The 21724-nt window shown below is 46.2% G+C and overlaps 1 protein-coding gene across 1 annotated transcript in view; it reads left to right on the top strand.

Moving 5' to 3' along the window:
* Positions 1-4266: 4266 nt before the first annotated feature.
* LOC119398596 (retinal-specific phospholipid-transporting ATPase ABCA4-like) overlaps positions 4267-21724 on the top strand; it is a 99022-nt gene continuing 81564 nt past the window's right edge. Inside the window, exons 1-6 of the mRNA XM_049417359.1 lie at positions 4267-4344; positions 6473-6601; positions 10368-10485; positions 10633-10787; positions 13442-13597; positions 18194-18404. Coding sequence (XP_049273316.1) covers positions 4267-4344; positions 6473-6601; positions 10368-10485; positions 10633-10787; positions 13442-13597; positions 18194-18404 — 847 coding nt within the window. The remainder of the gene's footprint in view (positions 4345-6472; positions 6602-10367; positions 10486-10632; positions 10788-13441; positions 13598-18193; positions 18405-21724) is intronic.

Genomic DNA, 21724 nt, shown 5'->3' with positions numbered 1-21724 from the left:
ATTGCGGAGTTTGCTGTTCTCTTTCAAAGTACGCATGATGTAATTCTGGGACTCGATTTCCTGAAGCTTTGTGGTGCCACTGTCGATTGCCGCACAGGAGAGATGACAGTAGATTCAGCTGTTCCAGTTGCGTTTATAGAAAACCCGCCTTGTCAGGAAAGTACCCTTTGTGTGTCCATGGACACAACTGTGCCACCCTTGTCTGCCAAGTGTGTTCCTGTCGCCTGTTCCCCTGCAACCGAGGAGACATTTGACGCCACCGTGGAGCCTGTTCACCTCAGTTGCATAAAGAAGAATGTTTTAATACCCTACTGTACCTTGTCAGTTGTGCAAGGGCGTACTGGTTTATGGGCGGTCAACTGCTCCGTATAAAGCTTCTTGTATAAAGCACCGCATAGACACGGCATCCCATAGACCTCTCCGACAGAAACCATACCGTGTGTCGCCTTCGGAACGCGCAGTGATCAATGAACAGGTTTGCGAGATGCTAAAGAAAAATGTCATTCAAGAATCATGTAGTCCGTGGGCCGCTCCCGTAATTCTAGTCAAGAAGAAAGATGGAACATGGCGATTTTGTGTTGACTACCGCCGCCTTAACGCGATCACCAAAAAAGACGTATACCCACTACCACGGATTGATGATGCTATAGACTGTCTTTCATCAGCCTCTTATTTTTCGTCCGTTGATTTGAGGTCAGGGTATTGGCAGATTCCAATGCACGAGGAAGACAAGGAGAAAACGGCATTTGTTACACCAGATGGACTTTTTGAATTTAATGTGATGCCGTTCGGACTGTGCAATGCACCTGCAACTTTTGAGCGCTTCATGGATAACATTCTGCGTGGTTTAAAGTGGGAAGTCTGCATGTGTTATTTGGACGATGTTGTGATTTTCGGGCGCACTTTCTCTGAGCACAACACACGCCTTGGTCTCGTGCTGGATTGCCTAAGCAAGGCACGCTTGGTGCTCAATTCAAAGAAATGTCGTTTTGGGGAGCGCCAAACACTCGTCCTTGGCCACTTAGTGGACAAAGAAGGCATACGACCGGATCCCGCGAAGACGGCCGCAGTTGAGGCGTTCAAGCAACCTCACTCGGTTAAAGAACTGCGCAGTTTTTTGGGCCTTTGCTCATACTTCCGTCGATTCATTCCTAACTTTGCCAATATCGCGCACCCGCTCACGTGCCTGCTTCAGAAAGGCGTGCGGTTTGACTGGACACCGGAATGTACGTCCGCTTTTTCTGAGTTGAAGTTCCTTTTGACGTCCCATCCCATTCTTCGACACTTCGATCCTCTGGCTCCCACAGAACTCCACACAGACGCTAGCGGTGTTGGTCTAGGCGCCGTCTTGGTTCAGCGCTTAGGTACCAAAGAACACGTCGTCGCGTATGCAAGTCGGTCGCTCAGCAAGTCCGAGCGTAACTACACCGTCACAGAGCAAGAATGCCTCGCAGTAGTCTTCGCAGCGCAGCGCTTCCGGTCCTACCTGTACGGACGCCCCTTTACCATCGTCACAGACCATCATTCTCTCTGCTGGTTGGTCAATCTGCGTGACCCGTCTGGTCGCCTTGCGCGTTGGGCACTCCGTCTACAGGAATGCGACTTTACGATTTCCTTTAAAAGTGGTCGTCGTCACGCTGATGCAGATTGTCTTTCGCGATTACCGCTCCCGTCGACGGACTGTGACGCGGACAACTTCGACACCTACATCGCACCATTGAACCTACCATTTCCTGATACCAATGCCTTTAAGACTGAGCAGCAAAGGGACGACACCATACAGCAGCTCCTTGCTACCGAACCACAATCATCGGCGACTCGCTTCTGCATCCGCGACGGGCTAGTGTACAAAAAGAACTACGCTACGACCGGCTCACGATATCTTCTCGTGGTTCCGAAGAGTCTCCGCGTTTCCGTCTTGCAGGCTATGCATGATGATCCAACGTCCGGTCATTTAGGCACAGCGAAAACTCTTAGCCGGCTTCAAGAAAGATTTTACTGGCCAAGAATGCGCCAGACGACGGAACACTACGTCTCTAGTTGCAACGAGTGTCAACGTCACAAGCGCCCTACAAGTGCTCCTTCAGGGCGACTACATCCTGTGCCGCCCCCTAGAACTCCATTCGAGCAAGTTGGGATCGACCTTCTTGGGCCCTTTCCGCGGTCTTCTAATGGAAATCGGTGGACAGTCGTATGCACCGATCATTTAACAAGGTACTGCGAGACAGCTGCCATACCATCGGCAACTGCAGCCGATGTATGTTTATTTATGTTCCGTTTTGTGGTTCTACGACACGGACCTCCTAAAATTGTTATCAGTGATCGTAGGCGACAATTCACTGCAGACGTGGTGGAAGAGATGCTTCGTGTGTGTGCTTCCACGTTTCGGCACTCTACACCATATCATCCGCAAACAAACGGTCTAACGGAACGAACTAACAGGACTCTCACGAACATGCTATCTATGTATGTCTCATCAGACCACCAGAACTGGGACAGCGTTCTACCTTTCATCACTTACGCATTTAACACCGCACAGCATGAAACTACCGGCTACAGTCCGTTCTTTCTTCTCTATGCTCGGCCGCCTCGTCATACCCTCGATACCGTCTTCCCGTTCTTGGACTACCATGATCCCTGTATATCCGAGATCGTCTGCCGTGCAGAAGAAGCCCGACGTCTTGCTTATTTGCGCACTCTTGCTTCGCAAGATCGCTCGAAGGCACGTTTTGACCGTCGACGCCGACACGTGACGTATAATCGCGGTGACCTAGTGTTGCTGTGGACGCCAACTAGAAAACGCGGGTTGTGCGAAAAACTGCTGGCGCACTATGCGGGACCTTATGTTGTTACAGACCGTCTAAGTGATTTAACTTACCGCGTAGCGCGTCTCCATTCAAATGGCCGACGGTCTGCAAAGACTGAACTTGTCCATGTAGCGCGTTTGAAGCGCTTTGTTCCTCGAGAGACTGTTTGACTCGCCCGGTGGGCTTCGTCTGCGCGGAGGGAAATGTTACTACATACGTGATTTGGGTATGAGCATCTGTGTAGTGGGAAACAGGGTGGTTAGAGTAGAAGAGGACGTTCGGCTAGTGAGAGAGGCCTCCGGTACGCGTCTGGGCAACACCTTCGCGTCTACCGGTACGTCGCAGCTCAATAAAACCTTTTGTAGACGTAACAATATAAAAAAATGTATGAAAAATATAAAGAATATTCGAGTATATCTCCAGTGTTCACGTATAGCTACGCGCACTATAATCTACTTGCTATGATAAGATATGATTACTAGAGTAAACGTGACAGGGGATGAGAAGGAACACGGGACCACCTCGCAATCGCGTCTTGTTACGCTAGATACCAACCAACCCAACTGTCCACCTTAACTGTCCACCTTCTATGGAAAAGCGCTCAGTAATTAAGCGAATTAGTAGCTCGAGGCATCTGCTATGAATTATCGAGCAGCTAAAATGAGTGCCCGATCACATCTCGCTTGAACATACACAATGAAGTGAGCCTCGAACACAGACACGTGTTAAAGAATGTATGTACGGACGGGTCCGCTGTTAAAGGGAGCACTTGCGCAGAGTGCGCGTTCGGGTTTCGCTTTCTTGAAAAGGCATAGATATGTATAAGACAAGTGGTGGCTGTCAGTTCTGACTCCTTTTGACAGATTAGTGCCGTGCACGAACAATGTTCCCACACCCACTTGCAGTTAGGGGGTCAGTAGTATGAAAGCTACTCATTCGAGTGTTCCCGTTAACAGTGCACTATACTGTACAGTGCACATATGTTTGTTTATCTTCACGTGCCGCACGCCTCTAATAAGGCTGTTGCAGGAGCGGCACATGATATACTAGAACATCCCTAAAGCAAATAAGCATGCAATAAAACCATGAATGGACCTTTCTCAAGCACACGAGCGCCACCAACGGGCACGCAAGCGCTCATGGGAAAAAGTGTGTACGCCGTAGCAACCGCCGCGACGAGCGCGCGGGCCTCACCCTTTAGCTTTCCGCATGCGCCGTGCCCGCATTTCTCAGATGAAGTGAATTTGACAAGATGCAACACATTACTGCGTAATTCAACCATGAACTTCTTCTGGGTTTAGTTGCGACGGCTTCTCTACGATTTACATATCTGTCCAGCGTTTCCGCGTGCCACTGTCGGACCAGCTGAGCGGTTCCGAAGTGTGACTGTATTTTTTTTTTTGGCACTACTATGCCCTATAGCATAAACGAAGTAAAAAGATACAACTCGGTTTCCTAGATGAAGTCCAGGAGCGATCAATGTAATTCGCGGACCCATTCGGAATCAACGCCCACCGACACTGTCGACGAGCACGAGGTGAGGTTCTGAGATTTCACGATTACGCGAGAGGTTATAGTCGGCATATAGTAAAATCAGCGTGCTCATCGCTTGCACCATATGTAACGAACGGTAAGCTTCTATCACCCTTCGTTGATGCTAGGTGCAGCTTTTGAATTTTTGCAAACGCCGGTCATGTCTTCGCGTGTTGGCTCACGGGTGACCACACTCCATAGATATGTAAAGTCGTAAGCAATTTGAGATGGATCACTGAAATCATCTTTTAAAGGCCATCCCTTACCAAAATAAACTTAGACAGTCTATATACTGTCTAAAAATGGGTTTATAGAGTATATAGACTGCCTAAATACATTTTCGTAAGGGATAACGGCTACACGCAGTTGGCAATCGCAAAAATGCCCGCCACGGTCGTTATGGTGCTCGACTGTTGACCCGAAGGTTGCAAGATGAAATCCCGCGGCAGCGGCGGCTGCATTTCACTCGAGGCGGAATGCTTGAGGCCCGTGTACTCATATTTATGTGCACGATAAAGGGACACTAACGTGAAACAACGAATCGGTTCAGATTGATAAATTGTACTCGGGGAACTCTAATGTTGTCGCTTTAACCATCATAGTTTTTCATATCTAGTTTGGTATTTATGTATTTAACTATCAGTGTTTTCTTGTTTCATTTTATTAGTGATTTCCATTATGTTTCACTACTAACCTGTACTTCATATTTAATGTATAATCTTGAGCAATGCTTTTTGTTTTTATGACTAGTGTAACTCCATGCCTTTTTAGAATTTGTATTTATTTTTTGTAGCCTGTTGTTGTGTAGTCACTATCATCGCATGTTTCATATTCTGTATTTAGTTTCCATTGCATTTTCTTCACCGCTGTATCTTATATAATGATCGACATTTTTTTTATTATTATTGAAGTTGCGTATAGCCATCTAGACAATAATTTGATGTTCCCCTTACACAATGCCCCATTGGGCCTGTAAGGTATTTTGAATAAATAAATAAATATGTTTATTAAAGAAAATCGAGGTCAACGTTTCATTTTCAAATATCGTGCCGAAATCTTCGCGCGTGACGTCACGGATTTCGAAGTGCGATTTTCGTATTTTGGCTACATTGGCTCAAATAAATTCATTGAAAAAATTGTTATATTAAATCTCTGGCCCTCTCAGAGGCCAATATATTTAATTCTTACCGATTACGAATTACTTAGGCCTTAGCACACGCCGTCAAAATATATTATATCCTGGCGATTGGTGCGGGAATTTCAAAGTGGCGTTGCCACACTGATTTTCTTTTTGCGCGTTTTCTCCTTTATCAAGCCTCTTCTCGCGGTAAGCGTGATGATTTTGGCATGGTGTAAGAGTGATTTACTAATGTGAGAAAACTTGTTTTTGTCTTTGGTGTCCCTTCAAAGAACCTAAGGGGGTCGAAATTTCCGGAGCCTCTCATAGGCAGTCACTAGGGGCTCAAGCAGAAAGGTACATTTGGCACTTCAATACGTAACATTCATATCAGCACATTACCAGCGATCGTTCAGTTTCAATTCAGTGTTCCAGCTCGTATTGCTCACGATAGTACGTCTTGACGATATCGGCACGCGATGACGCTCATGTCGCTTAACTGCTACATGCGACATTATACATCCGCTCGGTAATACCTATACACTGACTGCGCGTTATTCTTTTCACACATCATGCTTAGAGATACATGGAGGTGCATCCAGAGAAGTATAGTATTTACGCTTTAACAATGGTCAACAAGCGTCGACGTATTCTTTTCGTTTCGTGCTCCCACGGCGTCAACGAGCATCGGGCCACTGAACAGCCGGCTCGCTTGACGTACACACTTTTCCCATAGTGCGCACTTCTCATGCGCATTTCGCATTTCGGTGCGTAGCGTAATGGCTGCGGATAGTTTATGGTTACTAGACATAAGATTTACAGAGATATTAAGCAAGACGGTGATCGGTTCAGCCCGACGTGCTGGTGTTCGGATAGACAGAGGCTCTGTGCTATCCAGTACAACGTGACACTATTGCAACCTTACATTTATTGAATAGACTTGTTAGAGTGGGTAAAAATTGTCTCCTGTGAGATCACGTGTTAAGTTTGTGCTTATTGTGCTGAATACTTGCAGGCGAGTTATTGGGGACTCGAAAGCGAAGCAACTACAGATGAAACAGTCAAGGTCAGTCAAGACAGCTCCCGCTTCGAAGCGCTTCCACCGGACAGCAAAACGGTCATTGCTGTCAATAACCTTACCAAGGTGGGTAAATGATGAGCACGACCCAAGTATAACACCGCACTTCATTGACCAGGTATAGTGCCAAGCTGTAGTACATGTTGCATTCTCGGAAGGAATTATCCGGCTTGTCCATCATTTAACAGACGGCCAAAATTGCCGGCGTCTTTCAGTACAATATCGTGGTTTTAGGACGTAAAACGCCAAGATTTCCCATTGCAGATGAACGGCGATTGTAAATAAACATGATTACCACATATAACCTCCTTAACGTGTCATTGGGTTGTATTTTCCTTAATATCTGCGATTTTTGGACGTGTATTTACAAACAATCAATATGAATAATTCACAACAAAAATAGTAATTGTAATACAAAAACGAAGAGAAAAATGTATCAAGAGCTCGTTTTCTTCGTTAGACACAACCTAAAAAAAAAAAAAAAAACCAGCGGGCAGTGAAGCATATGAAGGCATAAGGGAAATTATTTGTAGTCTTTAACTGTAGTGTAGTAGTTTTGACATAAATGGAAAATAATCAAAGTGGATGCAGAAACTTGCTTTCGATAGGGGCCGAACCTACAACCTTCAGATGACGCGTCCGATGCTCTCGCCGTACCGTCCACTTCATTGGGCATTTCTGTGCGTTTAATCCTGGGAGTGCTAGCCAGCGCAACTCGTAGCCATGGCAGACAGTGTGGAACACATTTTTTTTTTTTTTTTGGCCAGCTGGTGTCACTTATCACGTGATTTTTGTAAGGGTCGGTTACTGGTTACAGGTTACCTTTTAAGGCGAAAGCGTTAGATCAAACGTGAAATTTTACCGTCGGCGTCGGGGGCGAGTGATGCAAAGAAACCACCACGTGATGACGTCCTAGATTGCAAAATTTTGTGACGTCATTATGAAGTCATTATGACGTGACAGTGACGTAACGTCACGTGATGACGTCATCACATGACATCGTAGAAAGGTGGTCCGATCACAGAGGCAATGCAAAACCAGTGAAGGTGCCTTCGATCTTGGAGGCAATGAAAAACTACGTTAGGTGCAGAAAGCTTTCAAAGGGTGGCGGGGCAGCATCAACATATCGAGTGAGAAGAAAGAGAAGATGGCTTTCTCCTTCCAGTCGTCCTAAGCGAATGCTTTAGGGACCCTGTGGGTTTTTTTTTCCAACTCTTTGATACGGCTACATTTACAGAGAAAATTGCTGTATTATTTCTGTTTCCATGAAGGTTAAAACAAAAGCAGAAGTAGAGCATATAGTCCGTGCATAAACTACGGCTTTTTTTGCAATAATCACGATGGCGCCGAAATTAGCTGTTATTGTACGTTTTGCAAAATTCTCTTCCTATATATGATGACTATGCTTTCTACACTATTAAAGTACTCCTGCGCTCCGCAAAAAAAAAAAAAAGCTTTTTCTTGATATTTACAGACAATTTCGTGTTCCTGCATGTTTGGAAAGTTATGAAACATTAGGATGCGAGTTTATGCCATGAGAAAAACATTTCTATAAATTCGAGCCTTAGAAAAGCAGTGCCTTTCAGGGGCGTAGCCAGAAATTTTTTTCGGGGGGGGGGGGTTCAACCATCATCATCATCATCATCATCAGCCTGTCTACGCCCACTGCAGGGCAAAGGCCTCTCCCATGTTCCGCCAATCAACCCGGTCCTGTGCTTTCTGTTGCCACGTTATACCTGCAAACTTCTTAATCTCATCTACCCACCTAATTTTCTGCCTTCCCCTCAGGCGTTTGCCCTCTCTTGGAATCCAGTCAGTTACCCTTAATGACCACCGGTTATCCTGCCGACGTGCTACGTGGCCGGCCCACATCCATTTCTTTTTCTTAATTTCAACTATGATATCCTTAACCCCCGTTTGTTCCCTGACCCACTCTGCTCTCTTCCTGTCTCTTAAGGTTACACCTATCATTTTCCTTTCCATCGCTCGCTGCGTCGTCCTCAATTTAAGTTGAACCCTCTTTGTAAGTCTCCAGGTTTCTGCTCCGTAGGTAAGTACCGGTAAGATGCAGCTGTTATATACCTTCCTCTTGAGAGATAGTGGTAGACTACTATTCATGATTTGATAATGCTTGCCAAATGAACGTAAGAAGCAGTAATATCCCAGAGGAATCTGACATCCCACCAGTATTAACAGGAGAAGTAAAGAAAGCCCTAAATGGAATGCAAAGAGGCAAAGCCGCTGGTGAGGATCAGGTAACATCAGACCTGTTGAAAGACGGTGGAGAGATTATGTTAGAGAAACTGGCCACCCTGTATACGAAGTGTCTCTCGACAGGGAGGATACCAGAATCTTGGAAGAATGCCAACATCATCTTGATCCATAAGAAAGGGGACGTCAAGGACCTGAAAAATTACAGGCCCATCAGCTTACTGTCCGTTGTCTACAAGCTATTCACAAAAGTAATTGCTAACAGAATTAATACGACATTAGAGTTTAATCAACCAAGGGACCAGGCAGGATTTCGTACAGGCTTCTCAACAATAGACCATATTCATACTATCAATCAGGTGATAGAGAAATGCGCGGAATACAACCAACCCCTATACATAGCCTTCATAGATTACGAGAAGGCATTTGATTCGGTGGAGACATCAGCAGTCATGCAAGCACTGCGGAATCAGGGCATCGACGAAGCCTATATAAACATAATGGAAGAAATCTACAGCGCATCCACAGCCACTATAGTCCTTCATAAAGAAAGCGACAGAATCCCAATAAAGAAGGGCGTACGACAGGGAGACACGATCTCTCCAATGCTATTCACCGCGTGTTTACAGGAGGTTTTCAGGGCCCTAGATTGGGAAGAATTAGGGATAAGAGTTAATGGAGAATATCTCAGTAACCTGCGATTCGCTGATGACATTGCATTGATGAGTAACGCGGGAGACGAATTACAGCTCATGATTACTGAACTGGATACGGAAAGTAGAAGAATAGGTCTGAAAATTAATATGCATAAAACTAAAGTAATGTGGAACAATCTTGGCAGAGAACAGCGCTTCGCGATAGGTGGCGAGACGCTGGAAGTTGTAAAGGAGTACGTCTACTTAGGACAGGTAGTAACCGCGGAGCCGAACCATGAGAGTGAAATAACTAGAAGAATAAGGATGGGATGGGGTTCATTTGGTTCAACCATACTTTATGTATGTTCGTGCGTGCGTTTGTATGTGTGCATGCCTATATACGCAAGCAAAACTGAAAAATTTCGGGGGGGGGTTGAACCCCCCCCCAACCCCCCCCCCCTTGGCTACGCCCCTGGTGCCTTTAAACACAGACACGTTAAAAGCAGAATGAAAGAGAACCTTTTCTTTATATAGAAGATATGACGCCCCGCCACGGTGGTCTAGTGGTTATGGCGCTCGACTGCTGACCCGAAGGTCGCGGGATCGAATCCCGGCCGCGGCGGCTGCATTTTCGGTGAAGGCGAAAATGTTTGAGGCCCGTGTACTTAGATTTAGGTGCACGTTAAAGAACCCCAGGTGGTCGAAATTTCCGGAGCCCTTCACTACGGCGTCTCTCATAATCATATGGTGGTTTTGGGACGTTAAACCCCAGATATTATTATTATAGAAGATATGACGAATGATGTCATACACTTGAAGCTTGCTACAACATTTCAATACTAACCACCGATGATGCTTCTTCACTCGACAACTTCGGTAAAATCATCAATGGTGTGCGCAACGCGTACGGTGCATATAAATTCAAATGCTCGCGCAGATAATAACGTTAAAAAGACATTAAAATTTCATGGCTATCATTTCAACAGGTTTATGGGTACAAGCCAGCGTTAAATGGCGTTGACTTGAAAGTGTACGAGTCGAAAATCACTGTGCTTCTTGGCCACAATGGAACCGGGAAGACGACTCTGATGAGCATCTTGACAGGTAAGTGGTACGAAGTGGCGTTAGGCTCACAGATGTAGGTTTTCCCGGGCAAATTTGTTTTGCACAAATTGAAGTAGACCAGTAGCACGTGCGAACGGCACATGTATTTGTTCAGCTGTCTTTGTGTGATTCGTTAACATTGTACAGGTATGCAAGCGCCGACAAGTGGTCAGGCCATAGTGTGCGGTTACAACGTCGCCAAGCAGCGTTACCAGGTGCGCCGGCGGGTCAGCTTCTGTCAGCAGACGGACATCTTCTTCGCAGACATGACTTGCTCTGAGAACCTCCTCTACTTTGGATCGGTATGCACCACGGGCATTCCCTCGTCTTGCGTCATTCGATTACGAAGCTCACTTGCTCTATCACTGCACTTTTTATTATATTGCGAGCAACAAGAATATAACCGTATTTAACGACGGCTTATTTCAACAAAAACTGCGTACGCCTTGAAGGCGAAGCATTGCTATACTCGGGTATATGTCAAGAACAACGCCTCTTCTCGCCGTCAAAGGACCCCCGGCCAGCCAATGGCGTCACCCTGTCAACGTGACGTCGCGGCCGTCCGTTTTCGGGTCGCGGTCACGAGAGAAATCAAAAAGCGTATTCTTCCGCGCATACGGACTTCAACCAAAATGGCCGCCTCCGCTGTTCGCGACGACCCAATGGCGTCGTCAGTGAGATCACGCTCTCGCAACCTGGCTTTAGTGGCGCTCATTCGTATCCCAAATTGCACTCCGTCAAGAGCCTTGTTTGTGTGTTGTGTGCAGTGTTTTTAACATGCTCGGTAACGACAATCGCTGAGGTGTTTCCTCTGCTGCGTCAGCACTCGGCACTGCCGAGGAACAACCGCCGCTGCAGTTGCTGGGATAATTGCGCCGTTAATCGGCGTTCAATATGCTGTGTGACACTAAGCAGTCGACATCATCCTCTGCGGGCGTTTTGCTTAGCGTGAAGCTCTGCCGTCCATCCTGCGTTTGCGGTGTACGTTGCTACCCACGCCTGTTGTAAAACCAGTGGCAATGACAAGTGGCGGTGCGTTGATGGCAACGCAACACAGTCCGGAGTCGAGAACGCTAAGCCACATACGGATGTCACCTCGTCGGGCTCTGTGGCGGAAGAGAGAGCCGGAAATGCGCAAAACCAGAAGCAAATGGTTAAGGGAAAACCCGGAAGAACAGAAATTCACCGTCAGCAATAATGTTGCAGCTGACTATTCCAGGCGATAAATAAGCTATTTCACCTGTTGTATTCTAACGGGTAAAGAAAGAGTTTGAGCTAAGATTTTATCGTGTATCTAAAGGAAGGCGTCCTGAAAACAATTTTGGGGCGTGGACGCACTCATAGAAACTTGGCTCCAAGCGCTGTCTGGGTGCAACCATGGTCGGCCGCGAGGTCACGTTGACACGGAGATGCCATTGGCTACAAGGGGTTCTTACGGGGAGAAACCGCGCTGTTCGTGACTTGTTGTAACCGAGTAAAGCAATTTCAGTGAATTAAAACCATTTGTGAGACACGCTATATTTCGCCGATAATGCTAATAAATTCGGTACATGAATAAAATAACGCAAGCCTGAGAATATTTTTTCTGGAAAAATTTAACCTGGCGATGCTATTAGACGCCCTAAAAAAAATGGGTCAAATGTGCATTGCTACGATATGAATGCCTTGAAAATGTGGGTAAAAAGTGACATGTTTTACAAGAAAGTTAAAAAATAACTTTATTGAAATGAGCAGGATGGTAAACATACGTGGCATTACATAGCATACTACAAGACTCAAACAGTATAGCATGAGTTCCTGACTACTTGTGATAAGGTGAAGGCTCAAAGCAGAAGGCTACGTGGTATGTGTTGTATCTGAATTTACGGTAACAGTACATGGCGAAGGAAAAGCAAAAGTTCAACGGATTCGACCACATTTACCGGCGAAACCGAAACGCGGAAGGCCGCGACTGCCGTATTCTTCCGGAAGGTCCAGAATCAGTGAGCGTCGTTATTTCAACGATCGATCAAACCTCGATTAGTGGGTGTGCGGGATGCGCTTGCGATTAGAGTACACATGGCACACTTAATGCATAACACTCCTGCGATTGTTGTCGTGAACAATGACGTCATACTGGTCGTCTGCTATTATAGTTGCTCTCATCGGCACTCCGGTTTCGGTTTCGACGGTGAATTTGGCGGAATTTCATTACTCCCCAATAATTACCAGAGACCGCTTTTTCGAAATCTTAAAGCTGTGCAATGGTCTCATCGCAGGAAGGACTTAAATTCTCCTTAGTGGCCCGAGCACCTGTCTCCACTAATTAAAAATGCTCATTATTTGATTTCTTTATTACTGCCCTAAACGATGTCTTTAATCATTTTGACATGCCTGCCGCAACAGAAAACGTAATTGTGAAGGCAACTAGCCAATATCGCATTTCCCTTGTTTTTGAGGACTTTCGGACACATTTCTTGAAACACCCTGTATACACACGCATGTAAACTGAAAAAAAAAGGGGCAGTTTCACCCCCCCGCTCCCTCGGTCTTTTTCTGACTACGCCTATGATTGTGCCTCTAAAATAGAAACGAGAGGCTCTCACGCCTAAGCTGCAGGCATATGTCTCGTAGGCAGAATGGAACAACTGCATCATGACCCATTTGCAAGCAATCGAGTTCAGACGATCGGCGCATTTTCTGCAACGCTGAATGCTTCCTAAAGAATTCTGTTTCTGTAAGCCAGTGCACTGAGCGTTCGGAGCTTTTTCACAACACTGATGCTGTATAGTCGAGTCGCCATTCAATGGAATGGGGGCACAGGTAAGTAGTGCTCCAAGAACGGAAAAGGTTGTGCGCATCGATCGTGACAAACATCGACAGATGGCTTCTGCTGCAACATTCTTACGGTCGCCATCATATTCTCTAGGATGACGACACAAACAGTCGACATTATCGTCTCCCACTTGTATTGCAGCTCAAGGGGGTCCACGGCCGCAGGCTTGTGCAGTCCGTCAAGGATACACTAAAGCTGGTCGGCCTCGAAGACAAGAGCGGCAGCATGCCCATGCACCTCTCGGGTGGCATGAAGAGGAGGATGAGCATGGCCATGACCCTGGTTTCGGAGCCAGAGGTTAGTTTCAATAATATCTGGGGTTTAACGTCCCAAAACCACGATATCATTATGAGAGACGCCGTAGTGGAGGGCTCCGGAAATTTCGACCGCCTGGGGTTATTTAACGTGCACCTAAATCTAAGTACATGGGCCTCAAACATTTTCGCCTGCATCGAAAAGGCAGCCGCCGCGGCCGGGATTTGATCCCGCGACCTTCGGGTCGGCAGTCGAGCGCCATAACCACTAGACCACCGTGGCGAGGCAGAGGAGTGTTTTTAGAAGCTAGATGGGCCAATAGTATCCTCCCCCTCGAGTACATACCCTAAGTGAAAAAGCAGGAAGAGGGGTGTAGAGGTTGCTCCTTTACAGGAGTAACTCACCCGCTATAACAGTACTTCATTTTGGGGTATAACTGCGAAGGAACCAACTCCCCCTCCTCCCCGCGGGGCCACTCCTCGTGGTTCCAACAGTTGCTCTTTCTCCCGATGCTCCTCTACAGAACAATGGCTGCTCTTTCTAAAGAAAATGGTTATTTTTTGACAGTTCCTGGTCGACTTAGTGGGCATTTAGACGCACTCATATTATTTTATGAGTGCCTATAGTCCACCTACCAATGCTACCTGTAGATGTTTCAGGCGGGCCCGTTCTCTGCGGCACAACGGCATGTTTTATACCCATTCGACCATGGGCGGCCTGAGGTTGGCTCGAAAAAGGCTAAATGCACGCATAGCGGCAGACATGGTACAACTCCGCAAAATTACCAAATATGCAAATATGCAAAACGCATTAAAATCAAGAACAGTTCTACATCGAAGGCTGGGCCGAAATATCTTCAATCAAGGGATAGCCTACTCACAGGGGCTCCATTTTTCCACCTGTACTCGATAACAATGGTCACCATAGGCGGGCGCAGGGTTCCCCATAAGGGGGGGGGGGCGAAGGTTCATCGCAGCGCCCCCCCCCCTACTATGTCAATGTACGAGGCAGATTTTGCGTCCCCCCCTCTTATGTGACTAGGGGGGGGGGGTCAGTGTATGGGACAGATTTAGCGCCCCCCTCCTAGGTGACTAGGGAAGGTGGCCGCCCCCCCCTGGATACGCCCCTGGACGTCACGGCTATGTTGGTCACGGCCGATACTTTTGGCCGCATACGGAGCTTTCCTTGCGTAAGAACAAAATGAGCGCTGGCTCTGAATCAGATTGCGTCATTTTATTATGCACATCTAACGCTGCTCAGTGAAATCCGCACACTGCTGCGAAGATGGCCACTTTTATAGCGATAAAATTTTTTGGTCACGAAAAGCCACGAAAGGCTTTGCGGACATTCGACAGAAGCATGGTCTAGTCATAACTCGATAGTCGTTTCATATTTAGCAGGAAGACTGACCTTAGAATAATGAATGTATGGAAAGCAGGTAGTAGATATTGTTGTGCTAGAGCACGAAAGAAAAGCCGCATGGAGGAGGAGGCAAGTTACCTTGCGACGGCTGTGATGGCACGACGTGTGCCGCAGGATAATCTTGAAGAAAAGTCAGCACAACATTCCGAAAAAAAAAAAGCTAATGCAAATTGATCATAAACAGCAACAAAAAAGAACGCCTGACTCTCTTGCGACTGCATTTCTACTTTTTTTTTCAACCCTGCTGTTTCAACTGTTTGTGCATCACGATTGATGGGCTTACACAGCTGAATTTCAGCGCACTTTATATGAATGGGTCAAAGTGTTGCCACACTGAAAGTTTTTTCGTCTTTTTTTTGTAATCATCACCAGTCTTCGTACTGTGCACTTTAGGAAACCGCTCATTCATGTTCTCACTATTAACGGTAAGAACAGAATTTTTTTTCGAATAATTAATAACAACAGAATGTTGTTCTTTCACTGGCCCCAAGTTTTCATCAATGAGACAAATATGTTTTTCTAAAGCTTTCCTATGCATAGTATGAATCCCAGGCCTTGTACAGGAGACGATACTTTACCTAATTTCCGGGGTCGCAGAAATCCTGATAAAATATTGAGGAAGTGCGACGTTAAAATGCAAAATTGTCCTCTAGATATGCATAAATTTTATTCGTTTACTTTTATTAGAGCGAAAACATACATTCGGGATGCACTTCTCCCTCTTTCGTTCTCTTTCTTTTCTTTATCTTTTCCTTTATTTTTTATTTACATTAATCAAACAGATACACTGTGAAATTTTGTAAATATTGACAGAATAATACCTCCTTAAGTCATCAGATAATAATTTTGTCGTATGCTTTGCACCACTGTCAGATTAATACAAGCGGTCTAGGTAAACTTTTGTAGAAACGAATAAAGCTGTGCTTGACTAATCAGTTGAGTTTAGAAATCAATAATTATGTGCATCATTCAAAAGTACAAAAGTGCACCGACCACTTCCGAGACGCGTAATGGAAAGAACAGATAAATGTCACCAGACCGAGCATTGCAGCAAAATCTGCATTTGGAAGCCAATACCACATCGCCATTAACGTTCTTCTAGGGGTAGCACAACCAAAGACTCGGCTGGAGCGTTTACTGTAGGAGAGAAATAGACACTGCATCGAAAACGCTTATCTACTGTCGCAGGCATAGCACATGTATTGACTCACACTAGATGTGATTCCATAGGTGGCGACATTTGCCAGGAAACATATTACAGGGCTCCCTTAACACCTCTTAAGGTAACCGCAACGAACACGTCAGAAAGCTGGAATGCTCCAAAAGTGGCATTAATGTGACCACCTTTCTCTCAGCCTTAACGTGCCTATTTCAAATTGTCAGAAACCGGTCGAACATACGATGCATTTATTCAGTGACGTATGTGTGATGCTCGTTAGCATCCCGTCTGTGGTTCGGTTTCGTAGTTCTAAGAGACCACGAAAGAGATTGTGTATGTCGGTAAAAAACACAAAAAAAAACATTGTTGATCCCTCCGTCATAGGAATCGGTGTAACACGAAAGTGAAACGTGTCCTTACAGAAGTAGTTGAATGTTTATTGTACATTGATATACCACAGCTTACACAATGCCTATTGGTGTTTGCCAGATATAGCACCGCTTGATGTAGGCGCACCCAAGTTAACGCCTGGTGGCACATCTCCATCCGTGCGACTAACGTCCGTTATCTTGATTAAACATTTGCGGTAGCTCTATTAGCTAACATACACATAATGAACACTACTCGACATGCCATTTGAGGAGACAAACGGCAAGGGGTACGCTCCCTGGTGAAAGGGTAACGTACGCCTGTGCTCATGCATGCACTTCCACAGAGCGCTTCAGCAACGCGAGAGGCAGAATTCGTAGTTCGAGCTGTGAACGCGCGAAGACGTTCCGCTTCCCGCTGGCGTGTCTCTCTCTGAACCAAGCACCCACTTGCACTGGATACGCCATCGACGTCGTTGCCCTTCTGTGGCGCTTATTGCAGCCGTTTTATTAGTCGGCGCCAGTGCACCCGAAGCAGTAGGCGGCGGAGAAACACCGTTGGTCCATTTGGAAGTGTCTATATACGCTGGCGAGGAGGCGTCGCCCGCTGACGCGAAAGGCGAGTTACGTAACTGCGCCGTCACAGAATCGAATCACCGCGCACACCGCATTTAACTGACCATGGAGTTTCCTACAATATTGCAGCGAAAGCCTCCACTGCGCTGAGACTGCCGAAACGCTCGCCGTCTGCGCTCGTTATTGTGATGTATTACTCGTGGCCTGTGAGATGGGCTCTGGCAACGCGCCGTTGCTAATGTTGCTCAAACCGTTCCACTCGCACGGGGAGAGCGTAATCAGAGAAGATGGTGTGACAGCCAGAAAAGCGTCGCTGATTGGACGCTGAGCTTGTGATAAGGTCGCCATGCCGCGGAGTGTTAAATAGCTAACAAAAAAGATCACACCTAGGCGGGGCTATAAACGCGAAGGGAAACGCGACGCGCGTCGTGTCTCCCCTCTAGCCTGGCCGGGATTTCTCACAGGACGAGCGGGGAACGCGGTGTGACGGCTAAGCCAGCGTCGAAGAGCTACTTTTTTATATGGGCGGATGCCGTGAGCGAGGCTTGGGCTAAAGCCGCCACACTGCAGTGTTTTAAGGCGTTGAAAAAATTACACTTCTCCTTTTGGAAACGTGCCGAATGGGACGGCCGTAGCAATGGCAGGTTGCCGGAGCTAATCGCGGAGGCGACGCATTACTTCACTCTACCGCTTCGAGACAGCGACACCACCAAGGAAGCCAAGAGCACTGCGAGAGGAAAGTGTGACATATAAAAGGCGAGCTCGTGTTGCATCCTTCATGTGTTGGACGGTAGCACAGTGGGTTAAGCGCCCGCCAGCTCTATCGTTGCGGACTGAGAGGTCGTGGGTTCGACTTTCGTCAACGGAACTTTTTCTTCTAATTTTTTTCCTTTGCTATCCGATTGCGTGCATTTTGTTGTACGCATTTCCGTGACGGAAATACGCCATGAAAGTCTTGATGGACCGCGGCATAAAACACTTTCGTGTTAAAAAAAATTCCAACTTAGAGCCATTCGAGGGGCTCGCACAAGTTAACCCATATAGCCTCTGACAACGGTACACTAGATTATTCGGACAAGTATAGATAGAAAAGGTCAATAATTTCAATTCCAGCTGGTGATCCTGGACGAACCGACGGCTGGCATGGATCCGGAGACGAGGCGGAACGTATGGGATGCTCTGCAGGACGTGGCCAAAAAAAGAACGCTTCTTCTGTCCTCTCATGACATGGAGGAGGCTGACGCCATCGCCGACCAGATAATCATGATGGCCTCGGGTACGGTCATCTGCAGTGGATCGACAGCCTTTTTGAAGAAAGCATGCGGTGAGCTCCTGCAGCCTCTCATTCTCTCTTATTAAGTCGACAGACTTAAGTGGATATGTTGGAGCTCTCGTTCGCGAGATTTGCGCGAGGCCTAGCGAGACCTTAAGGCATCATAAGGTCTCGTAAGATCTCGCAAAAACTCTCAAAAAACCCTCGTGACCTTGTCCGAGCGATGACCTCGTACCATGACGTCATGCTGACGTCACATGGTGACGTCATCCCACGACATCGTTGCTAGGGGAAGATAAAACAGCGAAAAAAGGCAGAACACACACAAAAACGCAAACATACTGCACTGCTTGGTGAAAGATGGGTGCATCACGGAGGCAGTGCGAAACCATTTTAGGTGCATAACGCTTTCGGGGGACCGGGGGGGGGGGGTGTGAGGGGGGACGGAATAATGCATTCGATTAAGAAGACGACTGCTTCGCATTCGAGTCGTCTTAGGCGAATTCTTAAGGCAGCATGTGATATAAATGACAGCTACAAATAAATAAACACGATTAATACGGTAACCAGATTGTATTCAGCGTTAAAAAGGTAACACTCGAGCATTGCTTTTTCATTCAGTCTGCTCTGAATACAGGCGTCACAAGCGTTTACTAGTCCGTTGATTTCTTCCATGGGTATTGCAAGTCAGTTCTGCGGAACTTCGCAAGGTGATAGAAGGGTTATGAAAGGGTGAATTGTGTTTGAAACGCGGTATCGGCACCAAAAACTACGCGGTAGAAATAAAGGACAGAAAGAGCGCCGACTTGCAACTAAGTGCATTACACCGGTACGCCGAAGCCGGAAAAAACAGGCGTCGCAAGTACAGCATATATAAGTGAGAAAAAAAAATGAAAACCACAAAAAAGTGTATAAATAAATAGCAGGGATGACAAGCGCATCAAAATGCAGAACAATTGAAAAAGTTACAGCATATCCACGGGTCAATGATGAAGAGCTTGGGCGAAGCTCCTGAAGCAATCATGGTTACACCGTTAAATGTTCAGTGGTTTCGCCCAGCACTAATCAAAGCGATACGCCGCTTTGATTACTGCACGCCATCTAGCGTGCAGGGTGCCGCTGCTTTTTCTTTCTTTCTTTTTTCTGTTTCTTTTTTTCTTTTTTTGCACACATATTGCACATGGATGGATGGATGCTATGAGCGTCCCCTTTATAACGGGGCGGTGACATGTCTGCCACCAGGCTCGAAGGAGAAAAAAAAAAAAACTTCCTTGTTTCATGTTGGCCTATTACCTTATCTACATTGATTAAATTATGTTATTATACCAAAAAAATATAAATTCACGGTCCATCTCTCTGCCTCTTAAAGGCAGAATGACCTTATTTTTCCCCCATTATATATTTTTGTTCTTTATCTCTACTTTTCTGCCACCAATATTCTAACCGTCTCTTACTTATTTCTATCGCGGACGTGTTCAGCTTTCCATTGTTGTCCCTAAAACCGAAGGCTTCATGTAGACTCGTGCCCACACGTATACCTGGGTGAATATCGCCACATTCAATCAGTACATGTTCCATCGTTTCCTTAGTTCCCCCGCAGCATGTACATTGTTCTTCTTCGTTACTGAATCTCGCTTTATAACTACGCGTTCTAAGGCAGCCCGACCTTGCTTCAAACAGCAAAGCGTTTCCCCTTGAATTATCATAAAACCTTTCCCTCCTTATTTCGTTTTTTCCCTTTCGGTAGTTACTCAGAGCCGGCTTCTTTTCCATCGCTGACATCCAATAAGTCCTCTCCGCCTCTCTGACCTTCCGCTTAATGCTCCTTGTTGCCATATCGCCCGCACTGCTAGCCGTATATTTACTGGTGAGCCTCCTAGTTCTTTTTCTCCACTGCGTGTCAACGCTTTTTCTATACAAATACCTGAAAACCTTCTCTGCCCATCTACTCTTCTTCATTTTCTTCAGCCTCTCTTCGAATCTCATTTTGCTCTGAGCTTCCCTCACTTCAAAGCCTGTCCATCCCATATCACCCTTTACAGCCTCATTTGTCGTCTTCCCGTGAGCGCCCAACGCGAGGCGGCCCACCGTCCTTTGATTTACATCCATTCCTGATTGTACCTCTGACTTCATACACACCGCTGAGTTCCCAAATGTAAGCCCCGGGACCATCACACCCTTCCACAGCCCTCGAAGCACCTCGTACCTATTGTATCCCCATAAAGCTCTGTGCTTCATAATTGCAGCATTCCTCTTTCCCTTTGCTACCGATGCTTTCTCTTGTACCTCCATATATCTATCCCCCTCATTTACCCATACTCCGAGGTACTTGTACTCGCTTACCCTCGGTATTTTCTGGCCCTGTATAAAGACCGCATGGTCTTCGTGATCATTGAATACCATCAATCCACATTTTGTTGCACTAAATCCTAATCCTAGAGCCTCACATTCCCTTCCGCATATATCTGCCAGTCGCTGTATATCATCTTGACTGTCCGCAAATAAGACAATATCATCAGCATAAAATAGACCTGGAAGCTTCTGCTCAACCATCGTGCCGACCTGTTTGTGTGACAAATTAAATCCAATGTTGCTACCTTCTAGCGCTTTTTCCATCCTCACCATGTACAGCATGAATAACAGCGGGGACAAAGGACATCCCTGTCTCAGCCCCTTGCTAATTTCAACGCTGTCCTTGCTACTTATTCCTTCCCATTCTATTCAAACTGTATTTTCTCGGTATATTTCCCTCAAAAGCTGTATACAGTCGTCACCTATGCCCACTTCTTTCAATATATCCCACAAAATTTCCTGATTAACGTTGTCATACGCCCCGGTAATATCTAGATAAGCTACGTATAAGGGCCTATTTTCTATTTTCGATATTTCTATACACTGGGTAAGAACAAACAGATTATCGTCTAACCGCCTGTCGATTCGAAATCCATTCTGAAGTTCTCCCAAATATCATTTGTTCTACCCACGCTTCTATTTTTAATTTTACTGCCTGCATCGCCAACCTGTATAGCACCGATGTAATGGTTAGCGGTCTATACGAGCGAATGTTATCCTTTTCTCCCCTGCCTTTATAGATTAAGTTCATTCTACTTTTTCGCCAACTGTCTGGTATTTCCCTCTCCTGTAAGCACTTTTCTACGGCTTTCAGCAGTGCTTCTTTAGTGTTATGTCCGAGTTCGTTAATGAGGCTGACGGGAACCCCATCTAAGCCCGGAGTAGTGCGCTTAGGAATTTTTCCTTCGGCCTTCTTCCAATTGAAATTCTCTAGTACTACATCTTCGTCGGTAGCACTCCTTTGCGCACTTTTACTCATCGGGGGAATCCCCTGGGCGACCTTTTTAAACGAATCGGCT

This window comes from Rhipicephalus sanguineus, chromosome 7, assembly GCF_013339695.2.
Source record: "Rhipicephalus sanguineus isolate Rsan-2018 chromosome 7, BIME_Rsan_1.4, whole genome shotgun sequence".
Taxonomy (NCBI): Eukaryota; Metazoa; Arthropoda; class Arachnida; order Ixodida; family Ixodidae; genus Rhipicephalus; species Rhipicephalus sanguineus.
This window is presented reverse-complemented; position numbering and strand designations above follow the sequence as displayed.